The 15,800-nt window shown below is 42.6% G+C and overlaps 2 protein-coding genes across 2 annotated transcripts; both read left to right on the top strand.

Moving 5' to 3' along the window:
- The first annotated feature begins 1,501 nt into the window (after positions 1-1,501).
- Positions 1,502-1,699, top strand: LOC123821042 (40S ribosomal protein S29-like). Its single transcript, XM_045842326.1, has one exon. It carries the CDS (start codon positions 1,526-1,528, stop codon positions 1,697-1,699), a length of 174 nt encoding a protein of 57 aa, XP_045698282.1. The 5' UTR covers positions 1,502-1,525.
- A 5,233-nt stretch (positions 1,700-6,932) lies between these two features.
- On the top strand, positions 6,933-9,583 carry FAM25A (family with sequence similarity 25 member A). The gene is made up of 3 exons (XM_045842197.1): positions 6,933-7,065; positions 8,376-8,438; positions 9,397-9,583. Exons 1-3 carry the CDS (start codon positions 6,993-6,995, stop codon positions 9,528-9,530), a joined length of 270 nt encoding a protein of 89 aa, XP_045698153.1. The 5' UTR covers positions 6,933-6,992; the 3' UTR covers positions 9,531-9,583.
- Positions 9,584-15,800: the final 6,217 nt, after the last annotated feature.

The raw sequence follows: 15,800 nt of genomic DNA, 5'->3' as shown, positions 1-15,800 counted from the left end.
CAAAATCATTCAATGGGAAAAGAACAATCTTTTCAACAAATGGTTTGGAGAAAACTGGATATTCACATGTAAAAGAATGAAGTTGAACACTTACCTTGGTACCACATATAAAAATTAACTCAAAATAAATAAAAAACATAGATGTAAGACCTGAAACTATAAAACTTTTAGAAGAAAACACAGGAAGAAAGCTTGATTACATGGATTTGGCAATAATTTCTTAGCTATGACACTGTAGGCACAGGCAACAAAGGAAAAACCAGATAAATTAGACTACCTCAAAATTAAAAACTGTGCATTAGAAGACACAACCAGCAAGTGAAAAGGTAACCTATAGAATGGGAAAAAATTTACAACTCATATCTGAAAAGAGGTTAATAATGTCCAGAATATCTAAAAAATTCTTTTAATTTAACAAGAAAAATAATCCAATTAAAATTGATAAAGGACTTGAATAGACATTTCTTGAAAGATTATATGCAAATGATTGATATGAATATAAAAAATCATTCAACATCACCTGTCATTAGAGAAATACCAATCAAAACTATAATGAAATATGACCTTATACTCATTAGGATGGGTGCTATTAAAATAACAACAACAACATAGCCCTGGCCAGATGGCTCAGTTGGTTGAAGCATTGTCCCATACCACAAAAGGCTGCAGGTTCATTTCTCAGTTAGGATACATACCTAGGTTGTGGGTTTGATCTCTGGTTGCAGCACATATGGGAGGCAATTGATGTTTCTCTCTCACATTAGTGTTTCTCTCTCTCATAGGTGTTTCTCTCTCTCTCTCTCAAAAAGAATAAATGTGTCCTCAAGTGAGAATTTGAAAAAAAAACACAAAGTAACAAGTATTGGTGAGAATGTGCAGAATCTGGAACCCTTGTACACTGTTGGTTGGGAATGTAAAATGATGCAGTCATTATGGAAAACATTGTGGCAGTTCCTGAAAAAATTAAAAATAGAATTACCATATGATCTAGCAATAGGACTCCTGGATATATATTCAGAGGAATTGAAAACAGGTTCTTGAAAAAATGTTTGTAACCCATGTTCATAACAGCATTATTCACAATAGCTGAAAAGTAAAATTAAGGTAAATGTCCATTGATGGATGAATGAATAAACAAAATGTGGTATATACATATAATGTAATATTGTTCAGCCTTAAAAAGGAAGGGAATTTTGACACATGCCACGACGTGGATGAACCTTGGGGACATTATGCTAGGGAAAATAAGCCAGTTACAAAAAGACAAATACTATATGATTCCACTTATATGAGTTCTTTTGAGTAGTCAAACTCATAGAAACAGAAAGTAGAATGGTGGTTATAAGGGGCTAGGAAGAGGGGGATTAGGGAGTTATTTAATAGGTATAGAGGTTCAGTTTTGCAAGATGAAAAAGTTCTGGAGATCAGCTGCACAACAATGTGAATACTTAACACTACTCAACTGTACACTTAAAGATAGTTAAGATGGTCTTTCCTTTTGCCTTGTTGCAGCAGAGAGAACAAGATGGGTCACCAGCAGCTGTACTGGAGCTATCCAAGAAAATTTGGCCAGGGTTATCGTTCTTGCCACATCTGCTCAAACCAGCATTGCCTGACCCAGAAGTATGGCCTTATTAATATGTGCCACCAGTGTTTCCATCAGTACTCGAAGGATATAGGCTTCATTAAGTTAGACTAAGTGAACTTCTTTGAATAGGTCATTCAAGACATCCACCTTATTGCAGAATGACTAGCTCTTTGCACATAAAATAAAATTTAATTTTTTTAGATTTTATTTTAATCATTGTGCAAGTACAGTTTTCTCCCTTTTACTCCCAATCCAGCCCACCCACCCAACCCTCCCCTCTTCCCTCCCATTACCACCCTCCCCCTAGTTTTTGTCCATGTGTCCTTTAAATTTGTTCCTGTAAACCCTTCCCATTGTCCCCTGAAATTCCCTCTTCTCTCCCCTGTGGTCCTTGTCAGCCTGTCCTCTATTTTAAAAATTTTTTAAAAGGTAGTTAAGATGGTAAAGACTATGTTATATGTATTTTACCACAATTAAATTTTTTAATTTGAAGAGAAACAGAACTTGCATAGTCTCCAAGTATCTCTCCTTAGATGTTTATTAACTACAAGAGGAAGATAGTAAGTAGCTTTACTGTGGAGACCCAGCAGAGACCAACTTAACCAAATGATAAAGTTTAACATCATTAGGAAGAAGACATATCAACATCAGGAACTCTGTGATATGAAACACTGGAAAGGATACATCATTTTTGTGGTATTATTACCCAAAATACATAATCTCAGTGCATTCATGAGAATACATCAGGTGAACCCAAATAAAAAATATTTGACAAAACCACTGATAAGTACAATTTAAAAGTGTCAAGGTTATGAAAGACAAGGAAAGAGGAAGGGACTTCTATTGCAGTCCTATAAAACTGCAAGAGATTAAGGAGAAATATCTAAATGTAGTGTGTGATCTTGGATAGAATTTGGGGACAGAAAAATAAATTAGTGGAAAAACTGGTGAAATTCTAATAAAGTCTTTAGTTTAGCTAATATGTTAATATTTAACTTAGTTAAACAATTTAAATAATTCTAATTTATTCAAGCATATTATTTAATTAAATAATTTTACATTTAATTTAGCTGAATATGCTAATGTTAATTCCCTGGTTCTGACCATTATACTGTAGTTGTGTAAGATGTGAACAAGTGGTGAGACTGGGTAAGGAAAATATGAAAACTCTACTATTTTTGCAATTCAATTAACATTGAGTTAGAGGAGAGAAAGCTACCCTATCATTCATAAAATCTTGGTATTCATGACATATTGGAGGCCTCCAGGAATCTTAAGTTCAAATCTGAAGTGGAATTTCTCAGACATTAGCTGGAGATTCCTGAGGGGAGAGGGGGTGGGGCCAGGGGAGTGTCCCAGGCTTCTTTGCTCAGGAGCCTGCACTTCCCTCACAAAAGAGTCGGACTTTCCTGTGTATCCATAACCGCTCTGCCTTTTAGAAACCACCTGGCTTCAGGAAGATTCTACCTGCAGCCTTCTTTTCCCAGGTGCAACCTTCAGGGCTTCAGTCAGTTCTTGCCTTCCCAAGGACTCCCTTCTCTCTTGGAGGTACAACATCTGAGATCTGTCACCTCAGGACTTCCTTAGTCACCTTCTTCTTTTTCATTTCCTCAGGTCTTAGTTCTGTCCCAAGGAGTTCTCTCTCAGAGGCCTTCTCCTCCAGGGACTGGTAACCTCTGAGACTGATTCCTGCCACCACCCCTCTCCATACACACACACTCCAGGGGGTTCCCAGTCTCCTAGTTTCTCTGAAGTTCGATGTGTGTGTCCGTAATGGCCTTTGTGCTGCTGCTGCTGATGGCTGCAGTTCCTGTCCAGTGAGGCTCTCCTATATAGCCACAGCTGTCCTCAGCATCTGTGCAGTCCCCCTCACCCCTCCAGGTCTGGGGAGGTAACAATTCTCACTGCTGCTGGTCTCTAGGGACCTCACCATCCCTCATCAGTTCCCTTAAGTCTGTTCACACCTTTGTGAACAGTCCCTCTCTTCAGAGGGACTCTTTTCATGTGTCCTCTGATATTCACTAGGAACCTGACTGAGACCCATGAATGTGTGGGTATTGACACACAGGGGAAGTCCTTCTTTGGTGAGTGATACCCCAAGTCTCCAGGAGTCTGGGCTTGGCTCTCTGTGACTACGAGGGGTCAGTGTATACTGTGAGCTCAAATCTATGAAGCAGAAATAGAAGAAGCATAGGCAAGTTGGACAATCATGAAACTTGGGACATTCATAACACCTCCAATTCAAATCACATAAGAAATCGTCATGCTTCAGACATAAGACAGCCCTAAGAATTTAAGTACTTAATTTTTCCCCCTGAATTTGTAATTGCTGAGTTGGCAAATTGCTATTTGAAAAACTGGTTTTCTTTGACTTGATGATGCAGGCAGTTGGTCGTTTGCCAAACTGAGTTTTTGAGAAAATTCCATTTGGAGAACTGGTTGGCTCCTGCCAAGACCTGATTCTTCCTGTGCCAATGGCTGGATTTGACCTTCTGACTCAGGACAGGCTAACACAGTGGCTGTGTTGAAGGACTGCTCCACTGGGGCCTAGCATGGGTCAGGTCTTCCAACATGGGGAGGTTCCCTCTTGGGTCATTCTCAACCCCATTAGGCAGGCAATGTTTTTGTTTTTAATTTTATTTTTCAATTACAGCTTACATTCAGTTTTATTTTGTGTTAGTTTTAGGTGTACAGGCAGGTAGTGTTGTTCCTTGCAAGAGTTGCCAGGAACCTAGCCCTGATTGGGAGGGTTTTGAGCTGTCCCTGATTCTTAGCTGGAAAAGAGTCCACCCTCAGCGAGCCACACGCTGGGCTAAGAGGACAGGTTAGTGGTCACAGCAGCTGGAAGGTCAGGTGGGCTTAGACCTGGGCCAGAGCACCAAGGTCTGGGACTTGGGTCTGGTCCTAGGCAGCTGGCCTTCTAAGGCCTGTTGCTTTCTCCCTGTTGGGCATTTGGGATTTGTGTTTGGGCCCAGCCTTGCCAGGAGATGTGGGCCATGGTGTGTTGTAACTGGAGTCAGGGTACTTACATCAGGACTGTTCATTAAAGAGGAGAAGCGTCTCATGGGCAGGGGAGTGATGTGATGAGGGCAGCAGTAGCCTGTAGGTTGTAAGTGGGGTGGGTTCTGGGCTGGCACCGGGACAGTGTCTACTGAGTGGCTGAGTCCTGAAGGGCCTGTCAGGGAGTTGGTGAACTCCTGAGGAAAGGGGGCCTGTGAGGTGTATCTCAGGGTGGGCCCTGGTGAGAAAGGGTCTGTGGAATCTGGAAGTCATCTTAGGACTGATGGGTGACACCTCATTCAGTCAGGGGATAGGCACAAAGAAGTCTCTGTGGGGGTGGGGGACACAAACAACCTCAGAGGAAAGAAAAGGGGCTCTGGTGGGTCCAGGGAACATCCCTATGGGTCCCTCAGTCCAATTCCCACCAGCCACATTCCAGAAATACCCTGACCCTTGGCAGCATTGCCCTGATGCCCTGTGCAGAAGAACGTTCTGGTGTTTGGCTATAACAAGAAGAGAACAAAGTCATCTAGATCTGCTGAAAGTCCAGGGCCCTCATTTTCATGGCCTCTCTTGAGTCCCCAGGATCTGGCAAGACTAGGTTTACAGTTGTGAGTACGTGAAACACAGAGTTTACCTTTATATTATTATTTATTAATTATTGTGTTATTTTCCATAAAAATAACTATAAACCTATTCACTTTTGCTGTACCCTGTATATCTATAAAACTTGCAAGATTAGTAGTATTATGTTCTTTTTGTTAAGAAGACCTCTCCAAATTATTTAAGACCTTACCACTCCAGCCAAATAGAAATGGCATCTGTGGTGCTATGTCCCTGGGACCCAGAGTTACTGTTGCCTACAGTGCCCACTGCCTACGCTGGGGGCTGGTCACAGCCCCAGGGGCCTCCCAATGCTACTTAAGAATGTGGAAAAGCTCAGTTCTGTGGAACCCAGGCTGTGAAGGGCTGGGGTCAGGTAAACACTAACTTGGCACTGCCGCACCCTCCTGGGCAGCTCTAAGGGATGAGGTGGCTTACAAGGGGCAGGCAGTCTAAGAATCCTGCCCCAGGCCTGAACTGCATGAATAGGGACTTGGAAAACCTTCCCTCCACAACTCCTGCCTAGTGAGGTCATACCCCTCAGTCCTCTGGCTTCAAGGCAGCCTCATACCTTCACCACTCTTTGGCCTACCCAATGGTTGGTCAGGGCTCACTGCCAAGCGGCCCCTCCCTGGCACATCAGTGATGAGGCAGAGGGAACAGAAGTTTACCAAGAGCTTGTGTGTGTGACCCTATTGACTATCAGTGACATGGCCAGGAAGGCGTAGCTATCCCCATCTTACAAATGAGGAAACTGAGGCTCAAGTTGGGCTGCTGACTAAGAGAAGGAGCATGTGGCATGGGATTGAGGCATCTTTTTCTGTCCTGAGTAACTAGGGAGGCAGCCTGGCTGCATAAGCATTTGATTTGTCAGGGGCTGGTAGAACAGCTTTCTAGCAAGAATTCAAAGGCCAGGAGCACCTCCCCAGGTGGGGGTGGCATCCTCCATTTATTCCTAGGATGTCCAGAGTTAGAGGGGGAGGGGGACACAGCTGACTTCACAGGGTCTTCCCAAGAGACCAGGCCCCAAGATGCAGGGAGGGCTGGGTTTCTTCATGTGCTGGCTGCCCCACTGCTGGGACACTCAAGTTCTCCCTTGTGTGAGAAGCAGCCAACTGTGAGCCAGGAATGACTAGGATCTGTTTTCCTCTGCATTGGACAAGGCATCACTTGAGCCCCCTACCTGTCCAATGGAGGCTACAAGGCCACTCTGAAGAGTTGAGGTTTTGGGGAATGGGGAAGGCAGTGGCCTCCACTCTGCTTATGCTGTTGGCCTGAGGGCTCACCTAGGTCTACAGGCCCACAGAGTTCCCAAACCTCTGAATGGACCACCATGGGGACCTTGGACAGCAGGCTAGAAGTCCTAGGCCTTGTCTCGCTACACAACTGTGCCCAGGCTGTGGGGAACTTGAAGCCCAGAGGGCTGGCAGGGCTGCCATCCCCAACTGTCTCTTATTCAGTGGGGCACTCAGGCCTTGTGCCTTGGGGGAGCTGCATGCCCAAGAACTGACCTTTTTGTCAAGCTTTGGTGCTGCTCTGCATCTCTGCTCCTCATAGGGTCCCAGAATATACGATATGGGGTTCTTATGCTCCCAGAGGGGCAATACCACAATCAGAGTGCTAGGATGGCCCCACCCAGTCTTTTCTTCCTGCCAACTCCTGTGCTGACTCACCAGCTGACCTCCTAGTCTTCCAGGGGGAGGGCTTGTGCCCCAGAGCCTAGCCAACCATCAGAGTCATCTATAAAAGCACACCAGTCCAGGCCCCAGCATCCTGCTTAGTCGTCACCTGTCATTGCACAATGCTGGGAGGTTTCAGGAAACTCGCTGTTGATGGCCTGGCCTACCGCACTGAGAAGGCCACTGAGGAAGCTGGTAAGGACCCAAAGCTCCTATCCACCTGGGCCATTCTCCTTAGGCTGGGGGATTGGGGACCAACTTGACTGGGCCTGTTGGAAGCTGATCCCCAAACTTTTGGGGCAGGTCTTGACCCCATGAGGAGCTCTGGGCAATCAGTCCCACAATGAGAGAATAGAGAGGCAGGTGCAAAAGCTGAGGAAGGCAGCTTGGGGTGGAGCCAGGAGAGGTCATCTGGTCCAAGCAACCCTCTTTCCATGTGGCTGAGGGCAGGAGGGAGGCCATCTCAGAGGGGGCCCCAAGGGTGGGGGGTGGAGGGTGGAGGGTAGAGGGGAGCTGGGTGCTGAGTAGCAGCCGGTAGCTTGAGTCTTTCTCTCTGGAGATCTGGGAGCCCTGCCATAGCCAAATAGCCTATTTTGAATATCCTATACAGTAAAAGGAAGGTGGATTATTATTTTTGCCATAACTTTAAAGCTCCAAAGATTTCTCTATGAATAAACTACCAAGTCTGATTCTGTTCAAAGTCAGCCCCTAGGGTTTATGTAAAGGACATTTTCTATGTCTTCAAGTCCCCCAGAAGCCCTTTCTCTGTATGTAGGCATCTGCAGCTATTTTGGGGAAGGCTAATCCAGGTTCTACCTGGATTAAGTTTGATATTTAAGTTTGCTGTTCTCAATCTAAATGGCTGCAAACATGTCTGTATTTCACTGGTTAACTCTGATATTGACCACTCCCTGTCCTCCTTCTCTAGCTCTCTGCGTTCTGTATTATTCCCATTCACAGATGAGGTAACCAAGCAGTGGAGGGGGATTTAGAATCAGAATCAATCCTTCTGACTCCTAGTTTTCCAATTCTAGCAGGATACCACCTAAGCTTTAAACAACTCCAAGATGGGCAGAGATCCCCTCCTATTGGGGGAGTGGCTTTGAGGAACTAGTTTTGCTGGAGGAGGCTTCCAGATATGGCATCCAGCTGCAGCTTCCATCTGGCTGGAGGCAGGACAGCAGCACGTCTTAGAGGTGTGGTAACCTGGGAGACAGGCTCAGCATTGGCACTAGGTTCCAATCTGGCAGGAGGGCCTGCTTGCTAGCATTCCAGCCTGCATCAGACCGAGGGGCATGGAGGACATTGTGTCCTTGTCTGCCTCACTCAGCTTTCCTCCCAGCAGCCAGCACCCCTCACCCTGGTCTCCTTCTCTTGAGCCAGCTTATCCGGACTGAGCCAATATCCTAGAGCTGCATTCAGGGTACCCAGAGCTGCCCAGGCCTTGCCGTAAGGAGAAGCTGGCTTGCACTGTGCTCTCATTTGGGCTTGTCTCATCTTTTCAGTTCATGTCGTGGAGGGAGTGGTGAAGGAGGTGGTAGAGCATGCCAAGGAGGCTGGAGAGAAAGGTATGGTGCGGGGGGGGTTGGGCAGGGACAGGGAGGGAAGAAGGGAAGGAAGGAAGCTAGGTGCTGAGAACAACCTGTTTTTTGACTAACCAGGTCAAACCCCACCCCAGATGTTGCACCCTTTCAGATGGTATGCAATTATCTATACTACCTGAGGCCACAGACCAAACTTTGCTAAAGCAGGATCCAATTAGATAGTTCTCTTTGTGGAATGTTAAGACTACATCACATAAGATTATGCAGCAGCACACTGGGACAAAACATTTAAGACATAAAATTTTACATACATACATATTTGTGGAAATGTTTATATGTGTATGTGTGTTATGCGTATAATTATGTAAAAAGTACAACATATGTGTAACTCATTCTTACAACAAAATAGATTCCAGGTGAATCAAGGACTTAAATACAAATACATGAAATTATTAAATTGTTAGAAGAAGCAAAGGAGATTTTAGCATAATTTCAGAGATGGGAGGGTCTTTTTTAAGGATGACAGAAAAACCAACAACCTTAAAGGAAATTTTAGGTAAGTTTGACAATACAATACTTCAGGTTTTCTATAGCAAAAATAATTACAAGCTAAGTCAAAAGAAAAACCACAAACTGAGGAAAATATATGTAGTGGAAATGATAAGCCCATATAAAAATGATCAAAGGATATAAATAGGCAGTTCACAGAAAAATGCAGTATGAGTAGGCAATATGGCCATGAACAGATACTTAGCCTCAGTCATAATTGAAGAAATAAATACAAGTCGTTTGGGGAAATAAAACAAAATTTGAACACATTCCTCTGGATCTCTGCTGCCCTTCAACCTGTTGGGGCTCCTCTCAGGCCTGAACCAGGAAGACTGCCACACCCCTCAGGTTACTCCAGGTGACACTAGTCCAGCAAGTGGCTTGAAATGTTTACTTGGCTCACCCAGACATTATTCTTCTTTCTCACTGACAGCCATTGCTGAAGCCTTCAAGAAGGCCCAGGAGACAGGAGACAAAGTGGCAAAGGAAGTCACTGAGACAGTGACTAACACAGTCACAAATGCTGTCACTCATGCAGCAGAAGGACTGGGTAAACTGGGACATTGACACATCCGCCTGCGGCAGACTTTCTGAATCTCAATAAAGAGTTGTGAAATGCATACACTGAGCCCTGGATTTATTCCTACTTGGATGGAGGCACTGTGTATGTCCTGTCACCTGTTGTCACACGTTGATACCTGCTAGGGGTCAGAGAGTGGCTATTTCTCTCAGCAAGGACCTCTTTAAGAATTGTTAGTGTATGTGCTACCTTTCTTAAAAGATTATTTTCCCAGAAACTATTTGTAGCTTTCAGACACCTCAGTGCTTCAGGTCACCCCAAGGGAGGACCATAATTCAGTTTATATGTTCTTTGGGTTTTCCTTGAAATGTTCTTACAGGATTCAGGAAAATAACAGACCAACTTGATTGAGAAGTTAGCTGGACAGGTCAGACAGTTAGGGATGCTTCATGTTCTGAAAGAGGCTTCAGAGAAGCATTTCTGCAGGTCAGTCACAAAATCAGGTCATGGAGGAATTGAATCCACGGCTCATTGGCTGTCGAAGCCACTGTCCAAGCTCCCCACTGACACTTGTGTTTGGCTTAATTGGTGGTGATGGGCAAGGATACTCAGCCGTTTCTCCTTTCTGCCGCAAGTGAGTCAGTACCATAAAGGTTAAACATATGTTTAAGTAGCATTTAGCTTAACATTTGGATTTTTTAAAAAGATTTATTTATTTATTTTTAGAGAGGGAAGGGAGGGAGAAAGAGAGAGAGAGAGAAACAGGAATGTGCGGTTGCTGGGGGCCATGGCCTGCAACCCTGGCATGTGCCCTGGCTGGGAACCGAACCTGCGACACTTTGGTTCGCAGCCCACGCTCAATCCACTGAGCTATGCCAGCCAGGGCAACATTTGGATTTTTAAAAAGGAAATGATTTGTAAAGATATGGCATTGCTTATTTATCTTGCTGAAAGTGATTTGTTGTTACCAGAAATTAGAAGAAAAGGTGTTTTAAGGAACAAGTTAGTTGCTTACCATATTTCTGGCTTTCTTTTAGAATTGGCTTCACAAGTTTCTGAAGCCCAGGAATCTAATGTTCTGGCTTGGAACACCTGCCACTTGTTTGGCTAGATCTGCACCTTGTAGCTGGGTTTGGTTTCTGATGACTTGTGAATTCCCTAAATCTGAACCCATTCTCAAAAGGATGAGAACATTGCTGGTGGCAGTGAAAACTGGAACAGTCTCTTTGGATGGCAATTTCTCTTACCAGGCTTTACTTTTGAGGTGTGCACAGGTACATGCAGATGCCTCAACAGTGAATGCGCAGATTAACCATGGGCAAAAACACAGATTAATTGTGGCATGTCTGTAACAGCAAGAGATTGGAAACACCCTAAAATGCTAATCATAAATCACTTGGAGGAAAAATTTTGCTCTGCTTATTAAGTTTGAGGTACAATATAGAGATGACACATACTACTTCTAATTTGTTATAATGCTTTAGCTTGAAACTGGGATTTGTGTTTACATGGCCACCAACAGGGATTGCATATATCTGAAATGAATACTCCATGGCTGTTAAGAATGAGGAAATGTACCTATATCATATGGAAACATGTCAATTAATAAGATATAAAATATTTATGTAGAATAAGTTTTTTACAAAGCAAATACATAATTATATAAAAATCAAAAAAGGTAGTGTATATATACACATATATATGCATATCAAACATATTAATAGTGCTCATCATCTCTGTGTGTCTGTGACAAAATGGAATCTTTCATTTCTACATTACATATTTCTATATGCTTGAATTTAAGAGAAAACCAATACAGATATATTTTAAAATGTGGTCATGGAGGGCACCTACTAGTTTATTCAGGGTTTTTTTCTACATAAGTGCTGCTACTCAAAGTTTCCTGGTTTGCAAACTTTGTTGTCATTAACAACAAGGTAAGTAAATAAACAGCATTTAGATACTTAGACATTGCCTGGACCTCAAGAGGCGTGATTGGTTGGTGAATTCTTCTTGAACAGGGTATAGACCAGCTCAGGTTGGTGAACTTGCATGGCAAGTTGTACATGAACTAGTCATACGAGGCAGGACCACATACCACAATGAATTAGATTAAGAAAGAAACAAACCAAAAAACCCCCCAAAATGGTCCTTAGCCACAAAGTTGGAGAAACATGGTCCATGTTCCCTCAACTTCACCTTGCAACATGCTGCTATGGAAAAAGTACTTCTGTCTCTCGTTTTTCTTTAACTGTGCATGTTGTGTGATGAGGGGCATACTGTCGCCCTTAGACAAATTCTGAATGTATTATGAAAAGCAAGAGAAAGTGAGGCCAGAGGAAATGGTGGAGAGAGAACCTTCACAAATTCTCTCTCCCATAGAAGTAATGAGAAAAGTGGTAAAAATCATCAGATTGAACTTTTTTCAGAACTTTGGAAATTAACCAAAGCCTTATGGCAATCAATGCAGCATTTATGTAAAACATATTAAAAATAAAATCTTGTTAAGAACAGCAAGGTTTTGTGATGTTTTTAACTTGTTGCACTCTGTTCTCATCTCTCCCTGAACCCCCTTCTCCAGCTCCACTGTAGCCTTGAAAACCCACAGCCTAGCTGTTACTGGAAAGAGCAGAACTCTAGAGTTCCTTCAAAGTCTCACTCTCAGAGAACTGTCATTATCTGATTTGACTGGTGGTTCCTAGGAAAACACCCCACTGCAAGGCTGCCTTTATTTTTTCTGACTAGTAGCTCAGCTAATGCTGAAAATCTTTTCCCTAGGGCTATCATAAAATATATAGAGGCATTTTTTAAGTTGGTGGTTACTTGAGGTGCTGGATAAGAGTTTGGGCAAACAATAGGCTAACCAAAAAGCTTAAAAGGAAAAACTGGGGAATAAAATGTCCACAGAGTCTTTGAAAATTCCAACATATTTCTGGGAATCTAGAAGGCCATGTCCATAAGACTGACTGTGCAGGTGCTCAGTAAAGGACCTCAGAAGACTCAAAACACTTATCTCCAAATAATCTTGAGGCTCTGTGCAAGCAGGGAGTGAAAACACAGGAAAAAAATGTTAACTGCTTGGCTGAGTGTTGAAAGTGAGGCCCAACATGTGCACAAAATCCCTTCGCAAACGTGTGGACTTACTGGTTTGAGGTACTTCAAGAAGTCTCTGTCCAATCATCAGCTGACCAGTAAGAAAACTAAGTCGAAGTTCAGAGGCCATACACAACAAACATACTATAGAATTAGCTCAGAAAGGTCACTAAATTCACAGCAACAACAACAAATCTGGGGGAGGGTTGTGGAATCTGATTTCCAGAGTTGCCATATTATGTTATTTCCCATGTCCTATTTTCAGCAAAAAAGAAATTATAACCAATTTAAAAGGGGGAAATGGAATTATGTCCAAAAGGGACTAGAAATGGGCCAACTAGACAAAAACTTTAAATCAGCTACAGGGTGGGGTAAAAGTAGGTTAACAGTTATTTTTATGATAAATAATACAATCATTAATAAATAATAATATAAGAATAAACTGTTTTATATACTCACAACTGTAAATTTACTTTTGTCCCACCCTATATTTTAAACATAAACAGGGTTAAAGGAAAGCACATCTAAAGAATTAAACGAAATACAAGATCGATACCAAATAGAGAATACAAATACATTGTAATAAAGAACAAAATAAAGATTTTTGAGAGTTTTGGCCAAGATGAAGATGTAGGTAGAAACCCTTTGCTTCTTTGCACAAACAAAAGGAGGATAACAACCAATCTAAAATCAATAAACAACGAGAAGTACCAGAAAATCAAACTGCATGGAACTCCAACAACCAAGGAATTAAAGAAAAAGTCAACCAGAACAACCAGACTGGTAAGAACCCATGGCAAGGTGGCAGACCAAGAGGGTGGGGCTGGCTGAAGCCAAAATTGAGACTCACTGTGGACTGTGAACTATGGCGGTTGCTGTGGTGGGAGAAACTCCCAGTCTCACACAAGAGTTTGTTGGAAAGTGCACTAGAGACGAGCAGGTGAGCTGCATTGTTCCCTCTCTGGCCCCTCCCCCAACAGGCAGCTCTGCAGCGAAGCAAGGAGGGTTGCTCTGCCCTGGTGAATACCTAAGGCCCGGTCCCCTTACACCTTAACAGGTGCACCAAGACAAAGAAATATGGCCCAAATGAAAGAACAGAGCAAAACTTCAGAAGGAGAGCTAAGCGATGAGGAGATAGACAACCTATCTGATGGAGAATTTAAAGCCCTGGTAATCAAAATGCTCACAGAACTGACTGAGCTTGGTTGAAAAATGAAAGAACAAATGAAATATACCCAAAATGAAGTAAAGCAAAATATTCAGGAAACCAACAGTGACAGGAAGGAAACCAGGACTCAAAGCAACAATTTGGAACAAAAGGGAAAAATAAACATCTGACCAGAACAGAATGAAGAAACAAGAATTCAAAAAAGTGAAGGGAGATTTAAGGAACCTCTAAAACAACCTGAAACATTCCAATACCTGAATTATAGGGGTGGCAGAAGGAGAAGAACAACAGCAAGAAATTGAAAACTTACTTGAACACATAATGGAGGAAAACTTCCCCAATCTGGTGAAGGAAATAGACTTCCAGAAAGTCCAGGAAGCCCAGAGAGTCCCAAAGAAGTTGGACCCAAAGAGGAACACATGAAGGCACATCATCATTAAGTTACCTAAGATTAAATATAAAGAGAGAATCCTAAGAGAAGCAAGAGGAAAAGAGAGTTACCTATGAAGAAGTTCCCATAAGACTATCAGCTGATTTCTCAAAAGACATCTTGCAGGCAAGAAGGGGTTGGAAAGAAGTATTCCAAGTCATGAAAGGCAAGGACCTACATTCAAGATTGCTCTATCTAGCAAAGCTTTCATTTAGAATGGAAGGGTGGATAAAGTGCTTCCCAGATAAGAGAAAATTAAAAGGAGTTCATCATCACCAAGCCATTATTATATGAAATGTTAAAGGGACTTATCTAAGAAAAAGAAGATAAAAAATATGAACAATAAAATGACAGCAAACTCACAACTTTCAACAAATGAACCTAAAAGAAAATAAAAACAACAAAAACAAAAACTAAGCAAACAACTAGAACGGGAACAGAATCAGAGAATCAGAGAATGGACACCATATGGAGGGATTTCAGTGGGGAAGGGGAAGGGAGGAATGGGGGGGAAGGTACACAGAAGCATAATTAGTGGGCATAAAATAGATGGGGAGAGATTAAAAAAGTGGTATAGGAAACAGAGAACTCAAAGAACTTATATATACAACCCATGGACATGAACTAAGGGGTGAGGGAATGCTGGAATGTTGGGGTGCAGAGAGGAGGAGAGATAAAGGGGGAAAAATTGGGAAAACTAATAGCATAATCAATAAAAAATACTTAAAAAATTTTCATTAGAGGGTCTCAACATCAGATTTGAGCAGGCACATGAAAGAATCAGTGAACTTTATCAGTGAAGATAAATCAAATGAGATTATTCAATCTGAGGAACAGAAAGAAAAAAAAAGAGGACAGAGACTTAGAGACCTGTGGGTAACTGTCAAGAGTACTACCTTATGCATAATGGGAGTATAAAAGGAAAAAAGATAAGAAGGTGGAAAGATTATTTGAAGAAATAATAGCTGAAAACAACAAATTTAATGACAAACATTAATCTATACTTCTAAGAAGCTCCAAGTAGGTATAATCCAAGTAGGTATAATCCTAATCAAATTTCTGAAAGACAAAGAAAGAATCCCAAAACAGAGAGAGAAAAACAAGCCATTACATAAAAGAGTGTCTCAGTAAGATTAACAGGTGACTTCTCATCAGAAACCAGAGGACAGAAGACAGTGGGATGACTTCTAAGTCCTGGGGAAACAAGACTGTCAGGTCTGAGTTCTGTACCCAGCTACCCCAGACTCCTCACCTTTTACTGGCACAATACACTTAAGCTGTGGGACCACCACTCCATACTGCTGACCCTGCTGTCCTCAGGGGAGACCTGCAGGACATAGGCCTTGGTCTGTCCCACAGCTTCATGACCTACTGCAGGGTTGTAAAGGCCCAAACATCCCCAGGTTCCTGCAACTCCCTGAAAGAACATTGCTCTGTCTACCCCAGGCTTTCCAGGAGAGGGTGGCCTTAGAGCAGAACCCATCTCCACTCAGCTTACAGGGTAAAATTGCTGTGTACACTTGTTTTCTCATAAACTTTGGTCAATATGCAACTAGTTTCCCTCGATGGTGATTGAAGTTGGTTGTTTTTCCCCCCATTATTTTAGTTGAAGTGAAATTTACATTA

This window comes from Phyllostomus hastatus, unplaced genomic scaffold (genome assembly GCF_019186645.2).
Source record: "Phyllostomus hastatus isolate PE091 unplaced genomic scaffold, TTU_PhHast_1.1 phas_contig_38, whole genome shotgun sequence".
NCBI lineage: Eukaryota > Metazoa > Chordata > Mammalia > Chiroptera > Phyllostomidae > Phyllostomus > Phyllostomus hastatus.
Note: the sequence above shows the minus strand (reverse complement) of the source record. Positions and strands in the feature narration are given on the sequence as shown.